The sequence below is a fragment of the Fundulus heteroclitus genome, unplaced genomic scaffold, assembly GCF_011125445.2.
Source record: "Fundulus heteroclitus isolate FHET01 unplaced genomic scaffold, MU-UCD_Fhet_4.1 scaffold_214, whole genome shotgun sequence".
NCBI classification, from domain to species: Eukaryota; Metazoa; Chordata; class Actinopteri; order Cyprinodontiformes; family Fundulidae; genus Fundulus; species Fundulus heteroclitus.
The window spans coordinates 62703-89585 of NW_023396626.1; the positions used below are offsets into that span (position 1 = coordinate 62703).

At 43.2% G+C, this 26883-nt stretch overlaps 1 protein-coding gene across 1 annotated transcript; it reads left to right on the plus strand.

Moving 5' to 3' along the window:
• Positions 1-3794: 3794 nt before the first annotated feature.
• On the plus strand, positions 3795-14381 carry LOC105922403 (coxsackievirus and adenovirus receptor homolog). Its single transcript, XM_036129767.1, has 4 exons — positions 3795-3913; positions 4114-4149; positions 12485-12829; positions 13772-14381. The coding sequence occupies exons 1-4, from the start codon at positions 3865-3867 to the stop codon at positions 13855-13857; spliced, it is 516 nt and encodes a 171-aa protein (XP_035985660.1). The 5' UTR covers positions 3795-3864; the 3' UTR covers positions 13858-14381.
• Positions 14382-26883: the final 12502 nt, after the last annotated feature.

The following is a 26883-nucleotide window of genomic DNA, read 5'->3' on the forward strand; positions in this document are numbered from 1 at the left end:
GCTGTTCATTTAATGTCTAACACATTTACTATATGTATAGATGGTGGCATGAAGGTTTGCTGTGTCCGTCAGTGTAGTGTCCAGAGCATGGAGGCGCTTCCAGGAGACAGGCCAATACATCAGGAGACGTGGAGGAGGCCGTAGGAGGTAGGAGTGCTCAAATAAGGATAATTCTTCAGTTTAAGAAACAAACACATGACTTTAGAAAAAAAGAAGCCCAAAGTTGCTTACAATAAGTCGACTTGGCAAAACTGAATGCTTATTACATTAAAACCTCACCTCATTTCTTACTGGGTGAATAAAATAATCAAAACTTTTTATTGTCAATATGTGACCATATCGAAACTTTTAACTGTTTTTTAAGTGATTAACTGTAACTTACCATCAGTCCATGCTGGCTCAGCAGCATTGAGTTTGTATTGCTAACTTCAGCCAGAGTTACGCCACCTCTTCCTGTGTGCACACAGACAATCTCTGCTCAGAAATGAGCTGCTTCCTTTTATTGTGGCCTGTTTGAGTAATGCATGCGGCAGACTGACAGCCATGACAGCCTGTGTGTGACCGCATCTGTGTGTGTAAATGACCTTTTTTTCCAGCCTTCCTTTCCTTTTGAATCATTGTCACGTTATGGTGGAGCAGGTAGGCTCGCAGCTAGTGGCTGGCCAGCGGCCTGAGTAACACACAGTTTGTAGTCAGACTAATCAAATTGTACAATAAAGGAGCTACAGGTCCATGGGACGGCTTTTTTTCTACCAAATGTGTGGCACAGATTCAGGGCCACTTTAATAGACATGAAAGCAGAAAGAGCGATTTGGCTCAGATAAACAAGCAACCATAAAACATGTGGTCATCTATAATCATTAACGATGCTGCACTTGGGAAGGGTTGGAATAAGGGGGGCACAGCCGTTTTCAGAAGGGTCTTAAGATCCCCCATGTCACCTGGTGCCATTATTCTTAAACCTTTGCCTTAAATAATGCAGGTGTTGTTGCCTGGCCTGGGCATTCCCACCGCTAGCCTCAAATGTTTCTCATCAAGATCTATATTTTTCACTTGAGAAAGGCAAAATTTCAATTCACTGAGCCACCTTATGATATTAAAGAATAAGGTATTTTTGTAATTTTCAGCTTCAGCGATTGCAATAAAGGCATGGCATAATAATCAGTCAGAGGGGAGTAGTATAGAAACAGGGACTCATCAGTACTGCTTTGTGGAAAAACTGGGCATCAGGAAACTGCCTTCATCTCTGCGTTTATAGACTGTTCTTCTGTATTTAAAGTTAAACACATAGTGCAGACGTGTCATTAACTGGCTCACTAATTCACACCATTGCTTCGGAAAAAAACAATGATGGGTTGAGATTTTATAGTTCACCAACATGGAATCAAAGCCAAGGAGCTCTGATCTCTGAAGTAACAAAGAGATGCTAAATGGACTCTGAATAGCAGCCATGAGACGACCAAACCTCACTTTCAACGCCATATCCTGGCATGTACGTGTTTTCACGGATATTTTATGATGGTACGTAAGAGTCAAAGCTTGTTGTGCTTATCTTTAGCAGCCTGCTAGAGCAGCTAGCCTAGCTAGCTGAGACTTGCAAACAAAGTCAAAGTAAAAGAGACCCTTGGTGAAAACTCTAACCATCATGAATATATTAGCCAATAAGCACCTAAATACATTATACATCAATACAGCGTGGATGTCAGGCTTAAAATCATTTCAAACAAACTTGTCCAGATTGGAGCGGTCGTAGAAGAAAATTGTTTTTTTTTTACTTAAGTTAAATCTGGTAAATGGTGAATGAAAGGGGAAAAGAGTCTACCAACAAGCCCAGCTCAATTAGTCCTCTGTTACCTAATCTTTGTCTGTGCCATCCCTTAGTGTTGTTAACTTCACAATTGCTTAATCACAATAACCCCTTATCAGCATTATTTGTGGTTGTACAGGAACAACAAGATGTGGCCACTTTTACACATACACACCACTTTGAGAAGCTGGGAGCTTGTTAAGGACCATTTGGTTCTGGGGAACACTCCGGATTTCCTGCTTAATCTCCCTCAGTGCAGCTAAAATTGAATTAGTGAATATAGCCAGCCTGTAATTCAGGGTGTCCATTCTCCGCTCCAGTTTCCCCACTCCGATCCAGAGAGCGTAGCAACCAAAACCTTCTTATGGCCAGTGATGCTCATCATCACCTTTGCCTTGGATGGAGTGCCAGCTATAGTCGGCAGATCCCAGAGATTCTCCACCCTGCTGAAGTAGAAAGCGCATCTTGCAGACATGCAGCCATGCAGCTATGTGCTAGCCGACAGCGTGATCGGGGCAGCTTAGGCCGACATCCTCCAGGCAGCGTTCTCTGATCTCTCAGCTTGTCTGGTGAGGGAAGGCATCCGATCCGCGTCGTCTCGAGTCCGCTTTCCTGCAACAGCTGACAAAAATGAACAAAGCTGTTTTGGTATTCTGTATTTCACGGCTGGTTCGCAGAAATCAGAGTTCAACTTAGCTTCGACTGGGAGATGAAACTCAGGATTCAGGGAGAAATTTTCACTGTTGTCACTCCATTAAAGCAGGCAGATGAGTTTCACAGAACTTTCTGTGAAGCTTGTGGGCTTTTGGGGCTTTGAGACCCGCATGATGCTAGCTTTTCTCAAGCCAGCCCCTCTTTCCTCTTTTGTCTCAGGGAGAAGGGAATGGTGAAGAAGTAGCTTTGTCCTGGAGTGCTCCAGGAAGAAGTGGTATGAAGGTCTGGTCAGAAGTGCTCTGACCTTTGGTATGTGGAGAGTGGTCTTGTAGCATGGAACACTGCTGGGAAGGGTCCCTCCTCCATGGTACATGTTCAGAATTCAGTCTGACTTCATTCATTCCCTCATCATGGCCTTAATATCCTGGCACAACACATGAAAGGCCAAGAAAGGCCTTAATCACAGCTGGGTGCTGTGATTAAGGATATCCAGAAGAGGCCCAAAGCTTAAAAAGTAAATAAGTCTGGTTGTTACTTCTTTATTCTGAGACAGATCATGTTACAGCGCCACCTGCTGTTTATCACCCAGACAGACCTGCAGCAGCTGAGCATCAGTCAGAAGCTGCTGGTCCTCCACTTTCATGTAAAGTTGGTCCAGAAAGTTAATGGTTCCCGCAGATCAGTCCGGTTCTGGTCTGAACTGAGGCGCCAGCTGATGTTGGTCGAACTCATTGTTCATCAGAACAGCTGAGGCTGTCTTATCATTTCCTGTTTTGTTAAAGGAAGAGAAAGAAAAGTGAAAAGACTTACCGTCAGAAATGAATAAAAGCATTGTGAGGTTGAACAAAATGAATTTAAAATATTTCTTCATTGGGAGCAGCTTGAGGCACATTAAAAGCACATGAAGGGGAAAGCAAGAATGAAACAGAACTGAATAGAAAATCTAATTTGTACAGATACAGCTGGCACTGCAGAATTAGGTCAGAGCTGTAGGTTTCCTACCACAGCCTCTGTGGCAGCAGAAAACACTGCAGAAACCTGCTCAAGCAAAACTGAGCCACTTCCTCCTAGCTACCCAACTCTCACGCACACAGTCTGAGTTTTGCAAACTTCAGTCCATGTGTTCATGTGCTGGTTCTGGTTTAACTCTGGCCTGCTGACCATGATGGACACACAAATCCACTAATCACTTTCTAATCAGTGTATGCATATTTCCAGGCCAAGCACCTGTTGGTATTGTTTTAATGCATTTATGTTGAAATCATTCTACTGTATATACCCCATTTGAAGCTAGACAGACATGGATGTTGCATGGGTGCCAGCCAGAGGAAACCACAGCAGGCGTGTTTACAGACAATGGTTAGAGGTTCATTAAAGAAGAAACCAATTCATTGCAGTTTTAGATGATTTGTGTCAAGATGACAATGGAAACATCCTTACTGTGTCTGCTGGGTAAGTTAAATACATTTTACAAGTCAGGATTATGATTATATAACAGCCAACAGTTTCAAAGCAGGTAGGCAGGTGTCCGTATTGGTGTGAAATGAACAGGAAGCTGTTGGTGAACATCTATATGCAGATACTCTGTTTATGTGTCTGATGTCTTTGTGAAAATCAAACCTGAAACTATAACCTATCTGTCCTTTTCCCAGTTCTGACATCACTGCTGTGCTTCAAGACTCACCAAGGTCAGTAAATGTTAGCACTCTTTGAAAACTCTTGATCAAAATTAGTAAAATAAATTAATAATAGAAAGTTATTAGGAGTTGCAGCTTTAAATGGAGATAAGGTGACTCTTATGTAAATTGCTTAAACTGTGTGACATTAATTTCAATAGAGGTATTATCAGGTCTCGGGGTTTTCTCTGATCTTTAAGGCAGAACTGATGAAGCTGCCTTTTAAGAAGATTAACAAAAAAAATTTGACCAGTTAATTCTCAAAACAATTGAAGCATAATCTGTAATACTATTATAACAATGTGAAATTTTAGATATCAAGAGGTCGAGCCAAAAAATTGTCATTTCTACAGATTGTCTGATATGTACCTGAATAGCGGGAAATCGTTAATTGGTTGTAGATCAGGTTGTAGAGTACAGTTAAAATCTCCATCCATAAGGAAATTGCCTGATAACCTGGTCATAGTTAAGAAGAAGTGTCTGAAAAGGAGATTATCCTTGTTTGGCCCATATAGGTAAACTAAAGTTAGCTTTTACTGAAGGAATTTCACACTGAATAATAAAGTATCTACACTACCTGTCTTCATTGACCCTAATCAAATGGAAGATCACAGAATTGTGTATCATTGTTATAACCCCATAAGAATGTGAGTTAAGTGAGGCTGAAAAGAACTGGCCTGGCCATGTTTTCCTACCTTCGATTACATCTTCTTAAGTTAAGTAGATTTCTTTGGATAAGAGTATATTAGCTTTCAGTTCTTTAATTCTAGTTATGACTAGTGTTGCGCCGATGCCATTTTTTGGCCCCGATACGATACCCGATACCTGACTGTGCAGTGTTCGCCGATACCGATACCATCTGTTTGAAATTGATGTGTGTGTGTGTGAATATGAAGAACTGCATACTACTTAGGGTAGTAAAACTTTTTATTGCCTACCTGGAATGGGTGACAGTAGTTGAATAAACTTTTGGCTCTCAAAGGCCAAAATAGTGCAATATTTGTGAAATTCTAATGTGTATAGTAGTAGTACAACAGTAAGACAGTAAAATTACATTAATAATTAAATAATCTCTTTTAAACCCTGAGTTTTGGCTCTCAAATGCCAAAATAGTGCAACTTTCATGAACTTATATAACATGTATAATACTATTCGAGAGAGAGAAGGCTGCGTTCAAGTGACATACAAACATCTTTATCTTGGCTTGCTCGGGCTGTACTGGGCTTATCATTTGTTTTGGCACTGGATGAGCTTTGTTTTGGGACAAAGCTGATAATGCATGGTTCACAGAATAGAAGATGTTGGAAATCAGCCATTTTGCACTTGACCTATTTAGAGAGAAACCATCTTTGTTGAAAAGATGTCTCCTCTCCCAAAAGATGTTAAAGTTGTCTATGAAGGTTACAGCTGTTTGTTTGCATGTTTTTTCCAGCCATTTGTTTAGCATCAGAACTCTGGAAAAAATCTTGTCTCCACAATTAATGGGTGCATAAGGGCCGCTGAGAAACACCTTGACATTTAGGCCATCAACTAAGTTCAACAGACGAATGTAATCCTCTTTCAATACTTCTGATTTTTTCTGAGTGGCGTCGCCCAGGGCTTCAGCTTGTATTATGAGTTTTTCCAGGGTCAGGCGTTCTTTCAAGATCCTTGGAAGGATGTCTGATATATCAGACACTAGGCCACAGTTCAAAGGGTTATAAATCAACACCTCTGTGTTTTTCTTGTTACAGGAATGTTTAATCCCAATTACAGATCCATTGCATAATATCAGGGTCCTTGGCCCTGTGGCATGTCTTTTCTCTGATAGCTTAGAGCGAAGATTGTTGACATAACTTTGGACTTATCATCCTCCTGGGTCACATCTTGGAGTGGAGCAAATCTGTTTAGTAACAGAATTCCAACATTTCCAGCAGGCTTACTCCTATCATTTGTTGTGAGAATAGCCCGTTGTTGTTTCACTTGTCCTGGGACATCTCTCTGTAGTATCGGCCATTTCTCTTTGTCTAGGTGTGGGGTTCGTTGATCCTTTGGCCTTGCACCCAGAGTGGTCCAGGGATTGTCGTTCTCCTCTGGGGACTGTTTGTTCAGCAAGTTGCTTGACTGGTGGTCACCGTTCGGAATCACAGGCAGGGTTGTTTCATTTCCATGCGTGCCATTTACATCATAATTCACTGTAAGTCAGTGGAGTTTCAGCCATTTTTTGTTGAAGCGTGTCAAAGTCCTCTGTGGTGAAAGCAGGCATGTTCCAAATCGGGTGGTTCTTCTCCATATCCACTTATGGTTGTTCTGTGCCAGCTGCTCCTCCATCTTCTTCCCATAATTCTTTTTTGCCGCCCTGATCCTCCATTGAAGTTCCCGCTGGACTCTATGCTGCTCCTCTTGGTCTCCTGAGAGGAAAGCCAAAGATTTTGGTTGCAACATTTCTTTAAGCTGAAGATGATTATAAAACATAATCTTCAAAGAAGCAGAAGCAGAATAATCTCCTCACAGAATAAAATTCCTAGATAATGGCTGAAAGGCTGTAAAATATAGATATGAAATTGAAAGAACATCTTATTTAGAACATAAATAACTTCAGTTTCACTGGCATTTTCTGTTATTTTCAGGGACAGATATTGTTGGGGAGGAGTAGGTTAGAGGGCTAGTTCTTTTAGGTCTTTACAGCCAACAAGATGGTGGATCGGTCAGGATACAGGTAGGAAGATAAGGAGGCTTTCACTCCCTTTCCTGTTGAAGTCTGCAGGTTTATTTGACCTCAATGCTCAGTGTTTCTGGCAGTCTGCAATAACAAATGAATTGCCATTAGGTCAAATATATTCACAGTAGAGGTTTAAACCAAATAAAGTCAAATATATCTAAATAGACAAACTTAAACATGGAAATACATTTCCCCAACATAGTGAATATAATTCAAATCATGTAGAGATATTATCACTTGGCTTAGACAATGCAAGAACTCAAAATGAGCGCAGTTTCAATCAAACAATGTAGCTTTGGCGCCATCATGTGGCTAAATAAATATACTACACCAGGGGCGGCAGCCAGCAAGTACCCCTGACTGCAGAATGCAGATCGGGGCGTGGCTCAACTACGATGAGCCCCGCTTGACTGAACCCAGAATGAAAAGTCCTCTAATGCGGAATGAGTCTCTTGATTAAAGAAAAGGTGTGCTTGTTTCACTGTACAAAATAAAAATATACATTTTCTTTTTATTAGGTTTCTTAGACCCTTTGCATTAAGAGATTAAGGGACCTCTAAACAACATAAGAACCTCCTTCCTTGCCTGCTCCATTTAAGGCCAGACAGTTGTTCTTTGGTGAGATCGCCTGCAAAGTGAAGGTTAAGGCCATTGCAGATTGGATGACTTTCCGTTGCTCCCCAAAGTTCATCCCTGTGATTTATTAGACTATCCTACATTTGATTAACATATCCTTTTGTGCGGGAGAAAACAGGGAAAATCCCTCTCTCGTATTTAACAAATTTCAGCACACAAAAGGACTGTAAAGAATATTTCAAGTTGCTTAGCTTTGTGTTTTATTTTAAAATATTAGTTGTGATACATTGTTCAATTTGAAGTCTGGTAAATAAAAATATGAACTTCATACAAATCTCATTATTTGTGGTCCAGACCAACATAAGCTTTTGAAGTCCAAACAGAAGAATATTTAATGGGCGGATCTAAGAAAATATTTTTGGGGTGGCAAGAGAGGGGCATGAATTTTTCAAGGGTGGCAGCATACGTCAGATATATATATATATATATATATATATATAACTATAAAGATGACAATGCCTATAAATATTTATGGATTGCTGTAACAAGCTGGGCACTTCTGCATCTAATCAGCCCTCCACTGGTTGCCTGTACATTTTAGATTTTACTTTAAGAACATACTTTTGTTATTTAAATGTTTAAGTGATCAGGTATCTCATTATCTAACAGCTTTTGCGCATACATGTTCCTGAAGAACATTTTAGGGCAGAACTCCTGTGTCTTCTAGATGTTCCTATGACTTGTTTTGTGACCCGAAGAAACAGAGCTTTTCTGCTTCCAAACTCTGGAACAATCTTTCATTGATTGTAAGGAAATCTAATACCTTTAATGGATTTAGGTACCTTATTATGGGACGTAATAAGGGACCTGACAGTTTTATTGAGAAATGATGAGTTCTGGGTGAGGCTAAACCAGACTGGGGTAGGTGGATGATGATAGCAGGAACCGGCGGACATGAAGGAACCCAGGCAGGCGGCGGAGCCAACGATGGGAACAGGAGGATGAAGGACGAAGGAAGGCAGAGCGTCGTGAGAGGTCGAGAGCAGCTGGAATAAGACAATCCGGAAGACGATCCAGAAGAGCAGACTGAGGTGGGTGTATGTGGGGATGTTAACAAGTGGATTGAGTCCGGCGGCGGCAAGTTGCAGTGATCAGAGATAGAGAGAAATCTCTGCAGCATGCGCCACACCCACGCAGGCTGCAGGACTCTCGGCAGCGGAAACAGGGGTGGACCTCCAGGGAAGAAGGTCGTCCTTTTCTCCTTAGAAAAAGTCCCGCACAGCTCGTTCTCGAGGATCCAGGGCACTCTGGCGGGACTCACATGAGCAGTGGTGCTGATGTCAGACCGACTCACCAGGTAAACAGAGGTGACGTTGGCCCCAGTCGGTGCAGACGCTGCGGTCACTTCAGGCTGGGCCTCGAGGAGTGCTGTGGCGGTGGTCTTACGCCGGTGCGCCCTACGTCTGTGCTGTGAGGAGCCAGGCGGTGAGGGAGAGGCTTCTGCAGATGCTGGGGACATGGGAGCAGGGAGTGCAGCAGACGGGCGGAAGCATCGGGAGCGGCGGCTGCAGCAGGAGCAGCGGATGGAGGAGAGCCAAGAGGCAGGGAGACTCCCGCTTAATGACCCCAATCGATCTCCTAGAAAAGACCCGCCAGATCGGGATGTCCAGGATGCAGCAGCTCCAAGCTCGAAACATTTCTCTCCCAGACGGCTAAGACCAGGACCGATGCCTCCGTCCGCAGCGGCAGTGGACACAGGGTAGCAACAGTGGCCAGGCAGCCTCTCAGTTTATCTGGTGAACCCGAATTCAGCCACACACAGAGCCACATTTAAGAGTTTTATTGAGAAATGATGAGTTCTGGGTGAAGAGAACCAGAAGACATAACCGGACTGGGGCAGGTGGATGAAGACAGCAGGAACCGGCGGACGTGAAGGAGCTGGAGCGACGGACGTGAAGGAACCAAGGCAGGCGGTGAAGCCAACGACGGGAGCAGGAGGATGAAGGATGAGGGAAGGCAGAGCGTCGTTAGAGGTCAAGAGCAGTTAGGAGAAGACGATCCAGCAGGGAAGAGCAGACTGAGGTGGGTTTATGTAGGGATGTTAACAGGTGGATCTAGTCCGTCTGGATTAGTGGCTGCAGGTGGCAGTGATCAGAGATGGAGAGAGAACTGGGCTGGGTGTGAGGTGGAAAGAGCTAGAAAATGTCCAGGGTGAGGCAGGCAGAAACTGAACCCTGACACTCTAACTTATTATTTTTACCTTTTGTTATTGGTCAACTGTTGTTGTTTGTCTTCTATTAAATTGATCTTGTTCTTTGTTTAATTTGCCAGCCCTCTCTCCTGGTTTTAGCAGAGTTTGAGGTGTTCCCTGTCATTTTTAATATGTTATTTTTGTCATTTTAGTAGTTTTAGAAATACACATACATACATTGAACAATTGGACCCTCCTCCAACAAAAGTTACAGAGCAACTAGTTTGACAGGAGCAGCTGAATACTGTTATAATTTGTATTAGATGAACCCTGACAGAGCACGCACACACAGAGCTGGTTATGAGAGTTTATTGTAAACAATGGGTAGTGGATGATGAGAACCAGAGTCTGTTAACGGACGGGAGTTGAAAGGTGCAGGAGCTGGCAGATGGGAGAGAGTTTTTGAGTTGCAGGGCTGCTGTTGATCCAGAGAAGCAGAGCAAGACAGTTCTAGGGAGAGCAGGGCTGCTGGAGTGCAGGGCAGCAGGAGATTAAGGCAATGAAGCAGTGAGCAAACTTGGAGCACAGGCAGTCTAGTAATAGAGCAAAGTGCAAACTTAGAGCACAGGAGTGGCAGGAAAATCAAGCAGCTAGCAGAGGCTTTACTTGAAGCACAGAGGTGGCAGGTAAATCCAGTTGCTAAAACAGGGAATAAACTAGGCTGACAGAAGAGGAGTGAGTGGAGACTGATGCGGACTGGACCTGACAGGCTTGGTGGTAGTAATGACTGAAGACGAGCCGGCGACCGGGAGCAAACTGAAGGGAGCTTATATAGGGAGGCTGGCAGGTGGAGTGAGTTCTGACTGATTAGTGCCTAACAGGTGTGACTGATTGCTGAGGGAGTGGAGGGTGAGCTGAGTGAGAGAACTGAAAAATAACAGAGAAAAAAGCCAGACCAAAACTAAACCATGACAGATAATAAGCCAAACAAGGAAAAAAGTAATTATATTACTTATACAGTTGGTGTCAAGTTCCGATGAATGTTCCATTTTTTTCAGAATTTATTGTATTTATCAGTGGCAAGTCTTAATGAAAAAGTCATGCATTGTGTGAATTTTCTCAGTTATGTCCTTTCGGTTCGAACATGATGGTGGTTCCACACCAAGCCACCTGCGAGTTAAAGCTTTCTTTGCACCTGCTATTAATATTAGCAGGAGATATCTATCAGACTTCCTCAGCTCTTGGGGTAAACTACCCAGGAAAACCGTAGTAAAATCACAGCGTAAATTTAAGTCCATTTTAGTATTGATTTATTTTATCACTCCTGACCAGTAGGATGCGACCTTAGTACATTCCCTGAAGACATGAAAATGTCCTGCAGACACATTCCCACAGTTCCTCCAACATTTTGCCTTCTCAGTGTTTTTACAATGTTTACTTTTAATGTAAGGTGTAACAAAAAAACGCCCCATGCATGTCCAGGAAAATTCCCTCCATAGGTCAGAACTTGACATGTGCATCACAGAATTACAAATATTTAACCAAACATCATCAGTTATTGTTATTTTAGCTTCTTTTTCCCATTTAAACTTAAGATATGTTGTATTACATTTTCTCTTTGTTTGTAGACATGAGTATAGTTTGGAATTTTTTTTTTTTTGGGAGGTCTTCCATTGCACCCTCCTCCCATTTATTGTAAGTGTATCTTAGCTATAGGTATCTAAAGAAATCACATCTTTCCAGGTTATAGTTATCTTGAAGTTGTTTAAAACTCTTTGATTCACTATTGCTTGTAATATTCCAGTAACGTTTTTGTGACTACTGTGTAAATCCCCTGGGTGTAGTGATGGACTCAGACCTGAACCTCCAAAAGCATCTAAAGACAGTTACAAGGTCGGCTTTCTATCACCTGAGGAACATTTCCAGGATTAAAGGACTGATGTCTCAGCAGGATCTGGAAAAACTAATCCATGTTTATCTTTAGTAGAACTGATCACTGCAACGGTGTTTTCACAGGTCTGCCTAAAAAGTGGATCAGACAGCTGCAGCTGATCCAGTTGTGCTGCCCGCGTCCTCACTAAGACTAAGAAAGTAGAGAACATGGACCTGATTCTGAAGTCCTCACTAAGACTAAGAACGTAGAGAACATGGACCTGATTCTGAAGTCCTCACTAAGACTAAGAAAGTAGAGAACATGGACCTGATTCTGAAGTCCTCACTAAGACTAAGAACGTAGAGAACATGGACCCGGTTCTGAAGTCCTCACTAAGACTAAGAACGTAGAGAACATGGACCCGGTTCTGAAGTCCTTCCACTGGCTCCCTGTGTCTCAGAGAATAGACTTTAAAATCCTTCTGTTAGTTTATAAATCCCTGAATGGCTTAGCACCTAAATACATCACAGACTTGTTATCAGTGCATCAACCCTCCAGACCACTAAGGTCTTCTGGCTCCAGCCTGCTCTGCATACCTAGAACCAGAACCAAACATGGAGAAGCAGCATTTAGTTCCTATGCTCCACCTTTCTGAAAGAAACTCCCCAAAGATGTAAAGGTGATGAAACCCTGAGTTCATTTAAATCAGGGCTAAGAACCTAGTACTTTACAGTTTCCTGTAAATGTTGATGTTTAAGTTGATCTAACTTGTCTTCTAGTTTGACTAGCAGCTACTATTTCACTGCAATGTACTTTCCTCTCTAATGTTTTCTTTTCTCATGTTGTCCACGTACAGAACTTTAAATTATATTGTTATTGAAATTTGCTACAAATAAACTTGCTTAAAACTTGCCTAGTGCAAAAGCAGGATTAGAGATTCTTCTTATAGTGAATGTTTAGAGTTCCTCTCTAACCTCTCTGCTATGTGTTGTTTTCTCTCCCGCAGATCAGAGAATCATAGCAGGAGACAACGTCACTCTGACATGTAGAGCAGCTGAGAACAAAGATGTTATATATGTAGAGTGGATCAGAACTGATCTGGAGTCAGATCAATATGTTCTTGTGTACAGAGACAGTCAGTTTTTTACAGAGGGTCAGTCTCCATCCTTTAAGAACCGGGTGTCTCTGCTGGACATGAAGAATGGAGACGTGTCTTTGGTTCTGAAGAACGTGACGACTGATGATACAGGAATATATGAGTGTCGAGTTGATTATGCAAGAAATAATCGCAGCAAGAGATCTATTCTGGACACTGAGCCCATCTGCATCATTAACCTGAGAGTTGAAGCAGGTGAGTCTGTCTGTGGATCAGAAGCTCCTGCAGCTTCCTGGTTGTTGATGGAAGAGAGAAACAGATCAGATGTTAGATGATGGAGATGGACAGAAAGACTTCAATGAATCCTGGTTTTCATTTCTGACAGAACCATCCTAGAACTGAACAATTTGACAGTTTTCTTCCAGAAAGTCCAACAGAAATGTAGAACGTCATCCAGCTGCTTTGATTTAGTTCAAGAAGCATCAGATGCTGCTTTGCTGCTGCTGCTAAAATCATCTATTATTACAGTTCTACTGATGTGCTCTAAGACATTTATTTATTATTGAAGACATAGAAACAAATGTGGAGAATCAGAAGATAAATGAGGGCTGGCAGTGACTCTGTTTAAAATCAGTCTCCATGTCATTCCAGTCATTTACCAATCAGCTGATTTCAGGTAAAGATGCTGAAATCAATGCAAAATAAAGTCTATTTCAGTCCCCAGTAGTCAGACATCAGATATGTAGAGCAGCATCATGTGATCTGCTCCTGGCCAGCACCAAGATGGACTCCTGGCTTTCAGAGAACAGCTTCTGGATCAGAGGATTGTTGCTGTTCTGGAGCAGAACAGCAACAATCCTCCAGAACTTTCCTCAGGATCCTGTTAAAGGTGGAGAAAGATTTCTACCATCAAGCTGTTTAGTCACTTTAAGCAACATGACAAGCTGCAGAGCTGCACTACAAGGTCACCTTCAAGAACTGCTGCTATGGTCTGCTGCTGTCTACAACATTTAATCTAGTGGACCTTCAGAGGAGGGAGCGTAATAGAAAGGTGGAGGAAACAGAGCTGGAGATGCTGATGAGACTCTGGAGGAAGCAGCTGCTCTGAGATCAGAGATCAGTAGATGATGAGGGACAGCAGCTTCTCTATCGTCTCCTAGCTGGAAGACCAGACTAACTCCTGATTCTCTTCTGCAGGGAACAAGGATGGAGGAAACAAGACCGGACTGATGGTTGGTCTCCTAGTTGGACTCCTTGCTTTGGTTTCACTTGTTGGTTTCTGATCTACAACAATTGGGAACGTTTGTGTCAGGAACAGAAACCGTCTCCTGCAGCAGTAGAACTTGTTCCTGTGAATCCTGAAAACCTTTCTCCAGCTGAATGGTGAACATCAAGGAGTCATTTTCACCTGGAAGAAACCTTCAGCTCTGTGACAGAATATAAAGGGACGATAAAGACTCAACTGCTTCTATTCTGCAGGGATAAAGGATGGACTGATACTTGGTCTCTCAGTTTTCTTGTTGTGGTTCTTCTTTTTACTGTTTATATGCACCATAGGTTTCTAGTTTTCTGGTCTATAAATATCAGGGGAAAATTTGTGTCAGGAACTGCTGCAACAGGAGTAGAACATAGATCTATAAATCCTGAAAACCATCCTCCTGCTGAAGAGCGAACATCTAGCAGTGGCGCCACCAGAGGTTGGCTAGGGTTGGCAATGCCCCCCCCATGCCATGTCCTGACCCCCCCACTGGCCAGTGTAAATTGTAGTTTAGCATTTCATCCGATGATGCACAGCCAGCAAGGCAGCCGCTCTTCTTGACCTTCTGTTGTGCTTTTATTTGTATCCTCCAGTATCTACTTTCCCCTAGTAATTGTTTTGTTTTTCAATAAATTAATGAATCTACACCTTATTCCTAATATGATTGCACAGAAGTAACTGTTGTTCAACTTAAAATGTACTGGTATTGGTCTATGCATATTAGATCATCAGTAACATTAAAATCAACCAATAAACCAAAAGATGTTAGTAGGTATTTACTTAAGTCTTTCTGATGGTTTTCTACAGGCAGTTTTACTACAACAATGGAATAGCATCCTGAAATTATGGCTTTTAGTTTCAGGGTGCCATCCCAAGAGTTTAAGTGGCCCCTTCTGCCCCCCTCCCCCCCCCCATGGTAAGTTTCTGGAGGCACCACTAAAATCATGGCATCATTTCAACGTAGAAGAAACCTTCAGCTCTGGGACTAATAAGACTAAAGATTCTTGATTCTCGATGGCAGAAATATTCTTCACCCAGACGTGACCCACCTACAGCGACACAAGCTGAACTTGAGCACATCACAGCAGTATCGTAAAAGCTTAATCATCCCTTTCAACCTTTAAGTGTCATAGTTTGTGTTCCTGCTTTAATTTAGTTTCTGTTTTGGTTTGATTTATTTCATAGTATATGTTCTCTCTGGATCTTGGCACTGTTGCCTAGTCTGATCACCTGTTGCACACACCTGCTTAGCTCTGTCCTGGTTCTCATTACCTCTTACCTGATCGACCAGCACATGCCAGTATATAACCAGCCATCAGACCACACATCAGTGCCAGGCAGCGGCCGGTGAGGTCGCATGGTCGGAGGGAGGCAGAAGGAGAAGTGAGTGGACGTAGCAATAGAAGCGAAGGCGATAGGATTTTGTTATTGTTTTCACCGTGCCACGTCTACAGTGAAACACCCTCGGTGGACCCAGTTCTTTTTACCCAGTCAGGCGACCCCCACTTACTTATTACCTTGAATGTCGGACGCATAAAACAGACAAGTATGCTTTTAGTTATATTTTATCTAGGTAAAGACAGAGAAATAGTTACAGTCACACCAGCGCTGATGGGCCCCTGATCGGCAGGAAGCGCCAATTTCTCATCACACAAACATTATAAAGGGATCTAGGTACACACCCATACAAGGGCTGTACACATCCAAACTGTGACATCAGCAGAGAAACTGTGTCACCTCCGGGGTGGTATCTGATAGATATGTGCCAATCTTTTTGGGTCGGTGCCATCTAAGTGTGCCATGCAGTTCTGGGATAAACAGCTCGTTCCACTTGACCTCTTTGATATCCTAACAATTTGATTTGATTTTGGTGGATCGCATAAGCTGTACATTGACTGTAGCAACATGGCTTCCACATCAAGAGGAAATAGTGGAAATGAGATGGAATGGATGATATCAAGATCATCTCGAATGAAAAGAGCACTTAGGAAGAGACAAGAAAGGGCAAAAAGTTGGTCGGAAAAAAGCGAGGAATGAGCTGAAGTGGAAGAAATAGGGAAAATCAAAACAGCTAGAATCATGAACAACAGAAAAGTGCTAATGCTGTTCGTGAATCACAACAACAGAAGAAAATCAAAATGAAAACCCTGATGGGGGAAAGAATTAAAATATTCCAGGAGCTTTAGCAAGGTTGAGAGGAGTAATTTCAGGAGTTCCACTTAAAATGACAATGGAGGATGTGAAAAAAGAAATCAGAGGAGGGAAAATAACAGATGTCACCAGGATTAAAAGTATAAGAGATCTGGAAATCTTTTTTCTTTAATGAACTACAGAGTCAGAGATTACATCCCTAAACCCCTCAGATGTTTTACTTGCCTAAGAATGGGACACATTGCAAAGGAAAAGTTAGGTGTGCAAGATGTGGAGGTCCACATGAATTTGGAAAATGTGATAAAGATGCTAAAGTCAAATGTTGTAATTGCGCAGGAGAACACAGCGCAGCATATGGTGGATGTGTTGTACAAAGGGAAGCCAGAGAAGCTCAAAGAATCAAAATAACAAAGTTTCATACGCTGAAGCTTTAAAAAGAGTGAGGAGAGATAACACTGGAGGAGTGAGTTTGGGAGAAGCAGGTCAAAAAAAACTCAGCTTGGAATACAAAGCAAAGGCAGATTTATCAAAGACAAACCTTGGTACCAACAACAAATATTCAAAATGCATGTTTGCATAAATGTAGAGTGGATGAAAATACAATGGTGGTGAAAAAAGAAAAACTTAGTAGCATTCATGTGTCATATTGTTGATGTCACAGTACAAATGAAGAAGAAAAGTGACAAAATCAAAGCAATTGTAACAGCAGCTGGAAGGTTTTTAGATATGAAAGAAATCCAAGCAGATCAGATCCATACCATTTTGAGTACCACTGAAACAACAGAGTATGTTCAGGATTAGGATCCTAGCTGTTATAATGGTTCTACATATTCTTCAATGAAATGCCAGACGTTTAATAGCCAATGGACAAGAATTAAAAAAGTTCTTCTCCATTGGACGATAGGACCCCCAATAGGGGAGCTTATCGTGTAGGCCCCACCCCTGATCGCTCCCTCTGTCCCCATTCGCATTTAAACATTGAGGGTTCTGGGCAGGTTGCTTGGAGGGGGTGCGCTGGCACCAGCGACCTTCCAGAGAGGAGGTGGACTGTGCCGGGCACCCCCTTTGGCACTCCTGATTTTAAACACACTTGAGAACAACACAACATTTGAGCAGGCATAGAGAGGGTTGGGGTCTTCCTCAGACCTGTGCTCTCCAATTGCCGCCCGGAGTCTGGGGCCTGGAGGAGGAGCAGGCCACTTGGTCTGGGGTTTTGGCGGGCGGTTGTTCAGTTGGCCGGGACTGGGGCTGACACCACTGTCCTCCGTGGGAATGGGTGAGCCAGCATATTGGACTGAAACTGGTCCACTCCTCTGTAACGAGGACTCGTTAGGGTTGTTATTGGCTTGGCTTAAAGGAGCAATGTTTTGATCACCCGAATGAAGGTGAGAGTTAAGGTGATGATTGGCTGGAATCAACCCTATAGCTGTGTTGTAAGTTTTTGAGAGTTGGAACCTAAGGCCTCCTCCTCTGTTTAAGGTTGTTTTTTCTCTCTTGACGTAGATGGCTTCCTTCACACCCCTTTCAAACCATCTGTCTCCCTTGTCCAAACAGAGGAGGAGGTCTTATAGGTCTTTATAGTTGAAACTATAAACTTTTAGCTGTATCTGGAGCCAGTTTACCTGGTTTGATTTCTGTAACTTCCTGATGTAAATCAGCTTCAGTCTGACGTAGTCAGAGTTTGGAGCAGATTTGTTGTTTATCTGGATTTCAGGAAAAAATGCTTCAGATTAAACCTGCTGATGATGATGAGTTTAAAAAAGGTAAAGAACACCATCTTTAGAATCAGAATCAAGTTTAATTGCCAAGTAGGTTTGCACTTGCAAGGAATTTGACTTGGTGTTGATGGTGCAGACAAAAAATAAGAACACAGTAAAATAAAAAGTAAAAAAGATGTATATACAGAAGCAATATACATTCAGTAAACTGTGCGTTAATGTAACACAGAAGCTTGTAAGTCCTGAACGGGGGAGAGAGACAGTGTCCAGTGTCACAGGTGGCTCTTGGCCTTGTTCATCAGACCGGTAGCAGATGGGAAGAAACTGTTCTTGTGGCATGAGGTTCTGGTCCTGATGGACCGCAGCCTCGTGCCAGGGGTAAGTCTCTGAAATAGTCTGTGACTGGGGTGCGAGGGATCAGCCACAATCTTCCCTGCATGCCTCATAGTCCTGGAGGCGTACAGGTCCTGGAGAGATAGAAGATTGCAGCCAATCACCTTCTCTGCAGACCTGAAGACACGCTGCAGTCTGCCCTTGTCCTTAGCGGTGGCACCAGCGTACCAGATGGTACTTTACTTAGAGGAAATAGCCTAATTTATATTTCTGGAGTTCAGGCTGTTTTTTCTAGAAGTCACATGATTTACATGAAGAGCAGCACCGACGCATGCGCACTGGTCTCTGATATCTGGGTGTTGGCCATCTTTATTTATTGCTAAAGATCTCTGACAACTTTCAAATGCAGAAGATGTGAAGTCAGACCTCAGTTAGTTAGTTGAAGATGATGTTTATTCTGTTACACCTGAAATTCATGGTAGATTTTATTTTCATCTACCTCACTCCTCCTTCTATGAATAGGTCAAAGTGAAGCGAGTCCTCGATTCAACCACTGTCGTCTCAGCTAGAAATATTTAGTTTGCCTTTGTTGTGCCATATTAAACCCATGATAAAAAGATGAAGTCAGGTTGAATTCTGAATGTTTGACTGGAGAAAAATTCAGGATTGGTTTGTGAGCAGAAGATTTTCCAGGCAAGAACGACCCCTCTTTTAGCAGGGTACTTCTGTAAACACCCCCACAGATAAAAGGTCAGAATGCTTCTGACCACCCCTCACTTCTCAGAACCTCTCTTTCAGACCACTTCTCCAGGACAAAGCTACCAGCTGTCACCTCCTCCCTCCCTTAGACAAAAGGAGGAGAGGGAGGCTGGCTGAACCATGAGGCCACATGGTCTCCTCTGCTTGGTACATCTGAAGGAATGTGGCTGGGCCAGCCACACATGATCCAGGGTCTGCCAAACTCATCTGCCTGCTTCGATGGAGGCCCTCCCTGGCATCGGAGGAACTGCTGGGACAGAGCTAAGTTGCACTCTGACTTCTGCGCAAACCAGCTGCAAAGTAAGGGATGCCGGACAGCTTTGTTTATTTTTTTCATCTATTGCAGGAAAGCAGATGTGAGACGGCGGATGCCTTCCCTCACCAGACAAGCTGAGCGATCAGACTATTAAATGGACCCAGGTCTTCCTTTGTTTGCCCCGTTAGTAGGGATGGGAATCGAAAATCGGTTCCTGTTCAGAACCGGTTCCGTGTTTTTCAATTCCGTGGCACCGTTTGGCAGCTCGTTTAATGATTCTCTTTTCGATTCCGTTGTGCTGCGGCTCTGAGCAAGTTACGTCACGTTTTTTACGCAAGTTACGCACACAGCATCCAGTAAGCAAGTACGACGTGACCAGGCGAAAAACAAACAAAAAAAATGCCGCTCCATCGGGTGAGCGGACGAAGGTTTGGCTTCATTTTAAGGAACAGAAAGATGGCAACGAGGCGCTTTGCAATCATTGCAAAATGGCATAACCCTCCGCGAGAGGAAATAGATCCAACAGGCAGAAACACCCGCGCACACAACATGGCATAATGAATGCCGTGTTTTTGATTCTTACCGGACAGAAGCTAAAGTTACGACCAGCATGGAAGGCAGCTGGTGGTAAGTAGCTAGTTTTACATCACTGGCTGTGCTTAATGTGGTGCCCAGTAAATCATATGCCATCTCTGGAAATAAACCAATTTCCTATCTTTCTTTGGGGTTATTAAGGGAGTGTGCCTTTCTCGTTAATCCAGCCCTTCATTGGTAGCATGTTTATTTAGAACTACTGGTAGCTGGAATTCTTACAGGATTCTAGCTATTGCATTGGATGTAACGAAACATGCTATGAAGTTGCTCCGCAGTTCAGGGAGCGAGAGAAAGGTGACGCTGGTTTATTTAAAGCAGGGGGAGATGAGTTTATTTCCCAAAATTATACAGTAATGCTTTTTCATTAAACGGATGGCTTCTCAATTAGATTTAGATGACTGAGGTTATATAAAGAGAGATTAATAAGCAACTGTCACAACAAACTTACATTTTATTGTATTCTAAACAACTCATCTACTGTATTTAAGTTTGTTCTTATATTCCTTTTTTTATTTAAACAAAGATAAATGTTACTCCAGTTGCACATTTGCTGTGGACATCTTGACCTTGTTAGTTTGTAAGGTGGTGTGATAGTTAAGTAAACAAAGTTGATGCTCATCATCAACCTGTTTGTTCTCCTTTTTCCCCCAAATTGGAATCGAAAATAGAATCGAAAAGGAATCGAATCGTTTCACAGAATCGATCAGGGAATCGGAATCGTGAAAATCTTTTCAATTCCCAACCCTACCCGTTAGGGTAGATTAAGTTTTTTCTGGACTATTGTCCACCGTCCAGTGCCTCCCTCCGCCCACCCTGAGTGGGTCGTTTATTGTTTTTTTGTTTATGACTCTTAAATCAGTTAGACTTATTTGGCAACGTTGATAACTCAAATTATAACTGCAATTGGAGTTTTACCCCTTACTCCTTTACTCCAAACCAATGAAAATCGCTCGTTTGATTCAGTTGTTAACTCAGAAAGAGGTACTTCTTTTGCTCTTAGAAAACCGTTAAACCACTGGAGCAAAATAACCACAAACAACTACTATTTCACACTTTATTATTCATTAAACCAAATAATTCCCTGATACATTAATTATTCTAATTTAATAAAAACACTAGGAAATACTACCGTATTTTTCGAACTATAAGTCACATTTTTTTTTCATAGTTTGGCCGGGGGTGCGACTTATACTCTGGAGCGACTTATGTGTGAAATTATTAAACATTTTTACCGGTATATCATTACACCTGTTATTTTCACACCAAACCGCAAGGGGGCGTTCTAGGCCTGTGTTGCATCAGACATAAGCGACGTACAAGCGGAAGTGCCGCATCTTCTACCTCCGGAGTTAACGGAGTTATTTGAAAGTGACACCGAGGATGAAGATTTCACTGTATTTTAGTTATTTGGAGTGACACGGGCACTTTGGGTAACTTCTTTATTTATGTTATAGTTATCTGAATAGCTTTTAATATGTTATGTTAATATACCAGGCACGTTCTCAGTTGTGTCATGCAGCGTAAGCTAATCGTACAATTATTCAGCCTGTTGTTGCCTCCGTTCTATTTTCATTTAAAATTGCCTTTCAAGATGACATGTCTGTTCTTGATGTTGTATAATATGAAATAAATTTCTTCCAAAAATGCGACTTATTCTCCAGTGCGACTTATATATGTTTTTTCCTTCTTTATTATGCATTTCTTGGCTGGTGCGACTTGTACTCCGGAGCGACTTATAGTCCAGAAAATACGGTACTCGCTACTCAAAGAACATGCAAAAGAAAATAAATGAAAATAAAATAAATCAAAATGGATTAAACGAGAGGTAGCAATTCTTAGTTCAATTCACAGGTTAACACCACATTCGGCACTTTGACACAGCAGCATTAAAAGACAAAATGGCTTTGAGAAAACCGAACAAATGCTAGATGGATGTTTCTGTATTCCACAACAAGCTAAGCTAACCGTTTATAGCTACTTTGTACCGCCCTAAGATGGCGATTATGACGACATATGACCTTTGACCCTGCGTGATGCGTGGGGAGGAGGTCTTAATGATTTATCTACTGCACACGCTAGTGTAGGGCGGGCTTTGACTGGGAGGGGGTCTTACTCCTGAACAAAGGATTCAAAGAAAGGGCGCGAAACAGAAAATGTAGACAAAGAGATCAAAAATGAAGATAAGAAGAGAAGAGAAACATTGACTCTCAGCGGAGTCAGCTTATCAACCCAAAACAACAAAACCAAAATTACTTATGAAATGCATGCACACACATCAGAAATATCCAGCACAGTTAAAACAAACTCCATTGCGGAGTAATTAAACATTAAACTAATTCTTAATAGGTTCTGCCCAGGCACAAAATATCACCTTATGGGTGGAAAAAAAGAAACAAAAGGGGGGAAAGTCCCGTTTACTTGTGCTGCCTCAAAGGGGATGTCCATGGCTCTTGCAGCTGGGTCAGCAGCGATTCCGTCAGGGAGGGACAACGCAGAAGCAAAGGGGAAAACCACACAGTCTCTGGGCTCTCAGACGCTTGTTTGGCTAAAATAATGCGGGGTTCTTGACGGTCACTGGGAGATAGCGGCTTCCAGTGGGGTACAAAATTAATTCAAAGTACTTTTAAACCAAAGCAAGTAGTTTTAAGTTTGTTTTATCTAGAAGTGCTGAAACATAACTCTAATGTTCTGTCTCTCTTCGAGGTCGGTCGTGTTTTTCTCTCCTCTCCAGCTTTAACCACCCCCTCCCCCTCTCCTGCTTCTGCTGCTATGTCTTGTCTTTCTGAGCACTTTCTTCATATCAACCGAACTTTGAAAAACATGGATCTGGTAAGCTGGTCTCTCAATGCTATTGATCAAATTTTTTCGAGGGGTAGGAACTGAAAGGGGGACCCATCCGGCCCTGATTTGACAAATTTTGTGGGATACACCCTATATTCTTGGATGGAAAACGGTGTCTCTTTCGACTTAGTCATTCCTGGACATTTGAAACGTTTGCATGTTTGGATTCAGGATACTTGGATTTCTACTTATTGGATCTGGTAGTTTTTTGATGTATCAGCAAATACAGCGGATGTCGGTAGCCATTTGGCCTTGATCAGGCTGCCAGCTGCATGACGCGCTCACTAAGGCGGTGTACGGACAGACCTGGAAGGTGTAGGAGCAAAGCCAAAAAGCTGGATGTGCTGGTACGCAGACTGGCTTCGGTGGTTGAACTCAAGGGGAGATGGGATAAAATCTGGAAGTGAAGCGCGGAACAGCCCAACAATTTGGAAAATATGATTCGCCATTTGGAGCCAGCAAAATACTTAAAGCTGACAGGAAAGTCAGTGCAGCTTGTCTCATATCAAATAACATATTTGGTTTATGCCTTCCCTATCTATAATCACTCCTGGATCGTTATGAGGAACGAACTCAGAACTCTCCCCTGCTACCCCCTCCCCCGCTGACATCTGCGGATGCTTTCTGAACTGTTGGCCAGCTGATAACATCAAGGACAATGGCCTCTGGAGAGTGTTCACGGAAATATAAACACTTTCACCCAAACAGACACACATAACTGATGATCATAAAAACTGATAAACTTACACGCGACTAGTCTCAAATGTTTACCTTCTGCTATATGTGTCTCGTCTTATTTGTGCTTTTTGTGCAGGAGGTTTTTGATATATCAAACCATATCCTGTTATAGGATAAAGTATGAGTTATGTTTTTTTCCGTCACACCTTCCTTTTTTTGTGGCCTCTATCTTTTCCACAGAGTAATGGCAGCGCTCTGTGGGCACCGTGTAAGGCGGTTCCTTGGCAGCAAGGCCTCAGTAAATCGTCTCCCCCTGAAAAATTTGTGATGATTGTTATGTTATGGCAGTTGTATTGAAACAGCAATTTCCCTCTGGGATTATTAAAGTATTTCTGATTCTGATAAACCTATAAAATGTAACAAACTGTTGAGTGTAGGTGATGTTGATTAAATGAACTTAGTCTTATGATTAACATTGCATGGATTTATGTCTTTGTCAGTTTAATGTCTATTTTTTTCAGTAACAATCAAGTTGGGTTGGACCTGTTGGTTCCATGGTGGTTTTTAAACAGACTCCAGGTTGCTTTTATCTAAAGGCTTTTCCAAACATCACTGATGTTGCTGTCCTGCAGCTGCACCTCCGTTTTCATCCTGTAGGTGTTCAGAGATACAGCTGAAAAGAACAGAACCAATGATCCCTGAAAATAAATTCAGGACACGAACACCCAGAGTGTAGGCGACTTCAAATTGGTGAATAAGCTGAATAGCCTAAGCATTTTACCTCCTGAAGAGGAGACTGAAGGGAGAATCCCCCAAACAAACAAACTGAAAGGAGCTGCTGGAATAGCATCACAGATGTACCCTGAAAATGTATTTTCTGTCATAGATTGTAGTCATGTCTATTTTCTGTTACTTGTTTGCCTGTTGAATTCGGATTCCTTGTTTTTACCCTCACACCTTGTGAATAAAGTTTATTCTGATTCTGATATCCTACTTGGTTCCAGTTTTCCAGTTCCTCTCGTCCACATGATGTAAATATAACAAATGTATTGCTTTTATCAAGGTATTTCATAATAATCTGGTATAATTGTTGTTGTTCTGTGTGGTTGAGGAGAGAACCGGACCAGAACCAAGGAGTACTAGACAGCTACTGGATGTTAAACTAACCTGTTAAAATATTCTGACTGCAGGGTTTCTGTCTGAGAAATAGACCCACGGAAAATTAATCAGAAGCTTGCACATTTTTAAATATATGTTTCAACAAGAAAAAGGGGATCAGGGTAATTTCTGCTGTCCTGTTTCTAGGACATATTTATTTCTGCAGCTTTAAACAGAGAAAACAATCTTCTGTATGTTAGAAAGAAAGAGGAACCAACCACAGGTTCATGGTTTCAGGAAGAAGGCGGGCTTTATTCTGAGGCCCCAACAGAAAACCAACAGAGGTCAGATCGTGAAGTGGCACCATGATGGAAACATCTCTACAATATCTGCTCTGTAAGTACAAAACCTGTTGTTGTTCAGGCAAAGTAAATTTACTGTCTGCTCTGTTCTAACCTGAGTCAAAGAGTTGGGCCAAAACTTCAGACTGAATTAAGATGAAAGACCTTCTACACATGAAGCAGGAAGAAAAGTGACTTTACTGCCTCTTTGTAGCTCTTAGTAACACAGCGCTGGCTTTCATGGACACACCTCAGATAAACTGAAAACACTGAACATGACTGTGATATGAAATTACAGGATAATGATGGAGAAGCTGATGGTAAAGATAATAAACTGTTTAAACTATTTTAGATATAATTGCCAAGTCTGGATGAAGTTAATATTTTGAGTAAATAAATACAGATTTAATCAAGGTCACCTCCGAAGGAGGCGGGGGACATTGAGTCTGAGTGGACCATGTTCTGTGCCTCTACCGTTGAGATGGCTAGTCAGAGCTGTGGCCACAAGGTTGTCGGTGCACGTCTTGGCAGGAACTCTCGAAAACGCTGGTGGAGACCAGCGGTGAGGGAAGTTGTCAAGCTAAAGAATGAGTCCTATCGGGCTTTATTGGCCTTTGGTAGTCTGGAAGCAGCTGCTGTGTACCGGCAGCCCAATAGGCAGGCGGCTCGGCTGGGCGCTGAGGCAAAACTCGGGCGTGGGAAGAGTTCAGAGAGGCCAAGAAAAAAGATTTCCGTACGGCTTCAGAGCCTTTCTGGTCCACTATCCGGCGTCTGGGGGGGGGGGGGGGGGGGGCAGTGCAGTACCAACACTGTTTATAGTGGGGGTGGTGTGCTGCTGACCACGACTCGGGTTGTCGTGCGTCGGTGGGCAGAATACTTCGAAGACCTCTTTAATCCCACCAACACGTCTTCCATTGAGGAAGCAGAGCCTGGGGACTGTGGGTCGGGTTCTCCCATTTCTAATGTTGAGGTCACCGAGGTTGTTAAAAAGCTCCTCAGTGGTTCTGGAAAGGAGGGTCCGTCGGATAGTCGAATCTCGGATTCAGGAAGAGCAGTGTGGTCTTCGTCCTGGCCGTGGAACACTGGATCAGCTCTATACTCTCAGCAGGATTCTGGAGGGGGCATGGGAGTTTGCCCAACCAGTCTACATGTGCTTTGTGGATCTGGAGAAGGCATTTGACCGTGTCCCTCGGGGGATCCTGTGGGGGGTACTCCGGGAGTATGGAGTACCGGACCCTTTAATAAGGGCTGTCAGGTCTCTGTATGACCGGTGTCAGAGTCTGGTCCGCATTGCCGGCAGTAAGTCGGACTCGTTTCCGGTGAGAGTTGGACTCCGCCAAGGTTGCCCTTTGTCACCGATTCTGTTCATAACTTTTATGAACAGAATTTCTAGGCGCAGCCAAGGTGTTGAGGGGATCCGTTTTGGTGGCCTTAGGATTGCGTCTCTGCTATTCGCGGATGACGTGGTCCTATTGGCTTCATCAGGGCATGATCTACAGCTCTTACTGGAGCGGTTCGCAGCCGAGTGCGAAGCGGCCGGGATGAGAATCAGTGCCTCCAAATCCGAGACCATGGTCTTGAACCAGAAAAGGGTAGAGTGCCTTCTCCTGGTTGGGGAGGATGTGCTGCCCCTAGTGGAGGAGTTCAAGTATCTTGGGGTTTTGTTCACGAATGAGGGGAAGATGGAGTGGGAGATCGACAGGCGGATTGGTGCGTCGTCTGCTGTGAAGCGGGCGCTGTACCGATCCGTTGTGGTGAAGAGAGAGCTGAGCCAAAAGGCAAAGCTCTTGATTTACCGGTCGATCTACGTTCCTACCCTCTTATATGGTCACAAACTTTGGGTCGTGACCGAAAGAACGAGATCCCGGATACAAGCGGCCGAAATGAGTTTTCTCCGTAGTGTGTCTGGGCTCTCCCTTAGAGATAGGGTGAGGAGCTCAGTCATCCGGGGAGGACTCAGAGTAGAGCCGCTGCTCCTCCACGTCGAGAGGAGCCAGTTGAGGTGGCTCAGGCATCTGGTTAGGATGCCTCCTGGACGCCTCCCTGGTGAGGTGTGCCAGGCATGTCCTACCGGAAGGAAACCCAGGGGAAGACTCAGGACACGCTGGAGGGACTTTGTCTCCCGGCTGGCTTGGGAATGCCTTGGGATTCCTCCTGAGGAGCTGGCCCAAGTGGCTGGCGAGAGGGACGTCTGAGCCTCCCTACTGAAGCAGCTACCCCTGCGACCCGACCCCGGATAAGCGGAAGAAGATGGATGGATGGATGGATGGATGGATGGATGG